This window comes from Salvelinus sp. IW2-2015, linkage group LG8, assembly GCF_002910315.2.
Source record: "Salvelinus sp. IW2-2015 linkage group LG8, ASM291031v2, whole genome shotgun sequence".
In the NCBI taxonomy this organism is placed as follows: Eukaryota; Metazoa; Chordata; class Actinopteri; order Salmoniformes; family Salmonidae; genus Salvelinus; species Salvelinus sp. IW2-2015.
The window spans coordinates 14,801,530-14,803,675 of NC_036848.1; the positions used below are offsets into that span (position 1 = coordinate 14,801,530).

A 2,146-nucleotide genomic window follows, 5' to 3' on the forward strand; every position below is an offset into this window, starting at 1 on the left:
GAGAGAGAGAGAGAGAGAGAGAGAGAGAGAGAGAGAGAGAGAGAGAGAGAGAGAGAGAGAGAGAATAAGACTGTCTCGAGATGCTCTTCACCTCTCTCCCACACACAAATGACTTACAGTATAACACAAAAATAATATGCTTTTATCTGTGTAATTCAAAAAAACCTCTTCAAATTTCTTGGCCTTGTATTGGTCCGCCCCCTTCAGGAAGTTCAGGAGGATGATATCACAGAGGACCGTACCCTGCAGCATATCAGAACAAAGACAGTTACACAAGTTGACCTAAAAAATCCTGAAATACTTGCCTCGATTCTAGAGTTAATGGAGGTAACATTCAAAATGTATTGTATAACCTCCTTTTAAAGCATACAGTCTGAGTACAGAAGCCTTACCAGTCCCACAGAGGTAAAGGCTGCCACTAGGTTGATCAGAGTAGGAACTGTGTTGAACTTCCCTGCCTGAAAGGACAAAGACAGATGAATCCCGTATAATACACAGATAACAGGTACACAGATAACAGGTACACGCACACACACCCTAATCCACACTCACAAGCCCAGTGACCAGGATGTCAAAGCGGATGGCGTAGGCCTTGTGGAGAGTGCGGAAGTCCGTCCGATTCTTCATCCCATTCTCCGTTTTGTAATATTTGGCAAATCTGTGGATGGTGAGAGAGGGGGAGACAGTGTCATTGAACACAGAAATAAAACGAGAGGAGGGCGGGTAAGAAGGATGGAGAGGAGAAAAGAAAGAGGGGGGGTCTCTTGAACGTTACAGTACCTGAAGTTGTATCCCTGAGAGATGGCGTTCTTCTGAAACACAGCATCAAGTCGCGTAAAGGAGTAATGTGGTTGACATCTCTCTTCTGACTCATCCAGATTACACTCCCATTCAATATTGATCCCGATCTCTCCACCCTGATAGAGGGCGACAGAGGGAGGGAAAAGAAGAGAAGGGCAGATAGGTGAGGAGGGGGAAGAGGAAATGTAGGGACAAGCAGGTGGGACTGGAGATATATGAAATGGAGAGGGAGAAGTGGGAAAGAGAGAGGTTGAGAAAGCAGAATATAAGAGAGAGGGGGAGGAGAGAAAAGAAAGATGGGAGACCTTCGGGGGAGAGAGATGGAGATAGAAGAGATGATGATGAAGAGGGGAGGAGATGAGTCTCACTGTCTGAGCAATGGTGGAGAAGTTCTGTCCAGTATAGCGCAGCACATCTCCCACCTTGAAGATGGGACAGTGCCGGTTGTGCTCCGGGTCATATGTACAGCTCCTGATATAAGTTGTATTCAGCGATGACGGGAAGTTCCCTCTGTGGGAGAGAGAAGGTATACATTTGAGTGATAGAGCCAAATCCCCTTCTTCGGTAGAAAAGAGAGGGCAACGCCTTGACAAGAAAGTTGGAGTGAGACCTCCTGAAAGTACTCGAGCACAACATCATAAAGGTCTTCCCCAATACAGCCCAAGAAATGAGAGGTGTGTGGGACTCACCTGGTGACGTTGAACATAGGGAAGCGGATACTGTTCTTGATGAAGATGGTGAAGTTTTCCACCTCCATCATTGGTTGCCTGGGAAAGGGTTAGGGAGAGAAAAGAGAGAGAGAAGAAAGACTTAGGTAGGTGGGATGCACAAGTTGTAAACATGACATGTCATATGTTTATGATATTATGGTCTATATGAAGCAGCTTTCTTTATGAGACAGAGCCTGAGAGAGAAAGAGAGAAAGAGAAAATGAAAGAGAGGTCTTACATTACGACTTTGTCATTCTCAGCAGGGCACCAACCCTCCATCTCACAGCGGCCTCCTTCAGAGGAGTTCACACAGGCACCGGTTATTATTCCTGTGGAGGAGAGAGATAGAGAGAGAAAGAGAAAGAGAGAGACAGAGAGACAGAGAGAGAAAGCATGAGTGAGTGAGTGAGTGAGAGAGAGAGAGAGAGAGAAAGAGAGAGAGAGAATGAGAGAGAGCGAGAGAGACAGAAGGAGAGAGAGTGAGTGAGAGAGTGAGAGAGAGAGAGAGAGAGAGAGAAGAAGGGCATTCTATGCCATCAAAAGGAACATACATTTCAACATACCAATTAGGATCTGGCTAAAAATACTTGAATCAGTCATAGAGCCCATTGCCCTTTATGGTTGTGAGGTCTGGG

General features: G+C 45.9%; 1 protein-coding gene across 2 annotated transcripts in view; it reads right to left on the reverse strand.

The window, feature by feature from the left end:
- Positions 1-2,146, reverse strand: part of LOC111967499 (P2X purinoceptor 3) — a 14,585-nt gene that overhangs the window by 1,021 nt on the left and 11,418 nt on the right. The window contains exons 5-11 of one of the 2 annotated variants that reach the window (XM_023992557.2): positions 1,750-1,840; positions 1,491-1,568; positions 1,224-1,311; positions 781-917; positions 553-658; positions 393-458; positions 166-243 (exon numbers count right to left, since the gene is read on the reverse strand). In XM_023992557.2, coding sequence (XP_023848325.1) covers positions 166-243; positions 393-458; positions 553-658; positions 781-917; positions 1,224-1,311; positions 1,491-1,568; positions 1,750-1,840 — 644 coding nt within the window. Of the gene's footprint in view, positions 1-165; positions 244-392; positions 459-552; positions 659-780; positions 918-1,169; positions 1,312-1,490; positions 1,569-1,749; positions 1,841-2,146 lie in introns of both variants that reach the window. The other variant, XM_023992556.2, reaches the window with a different exon arrangement.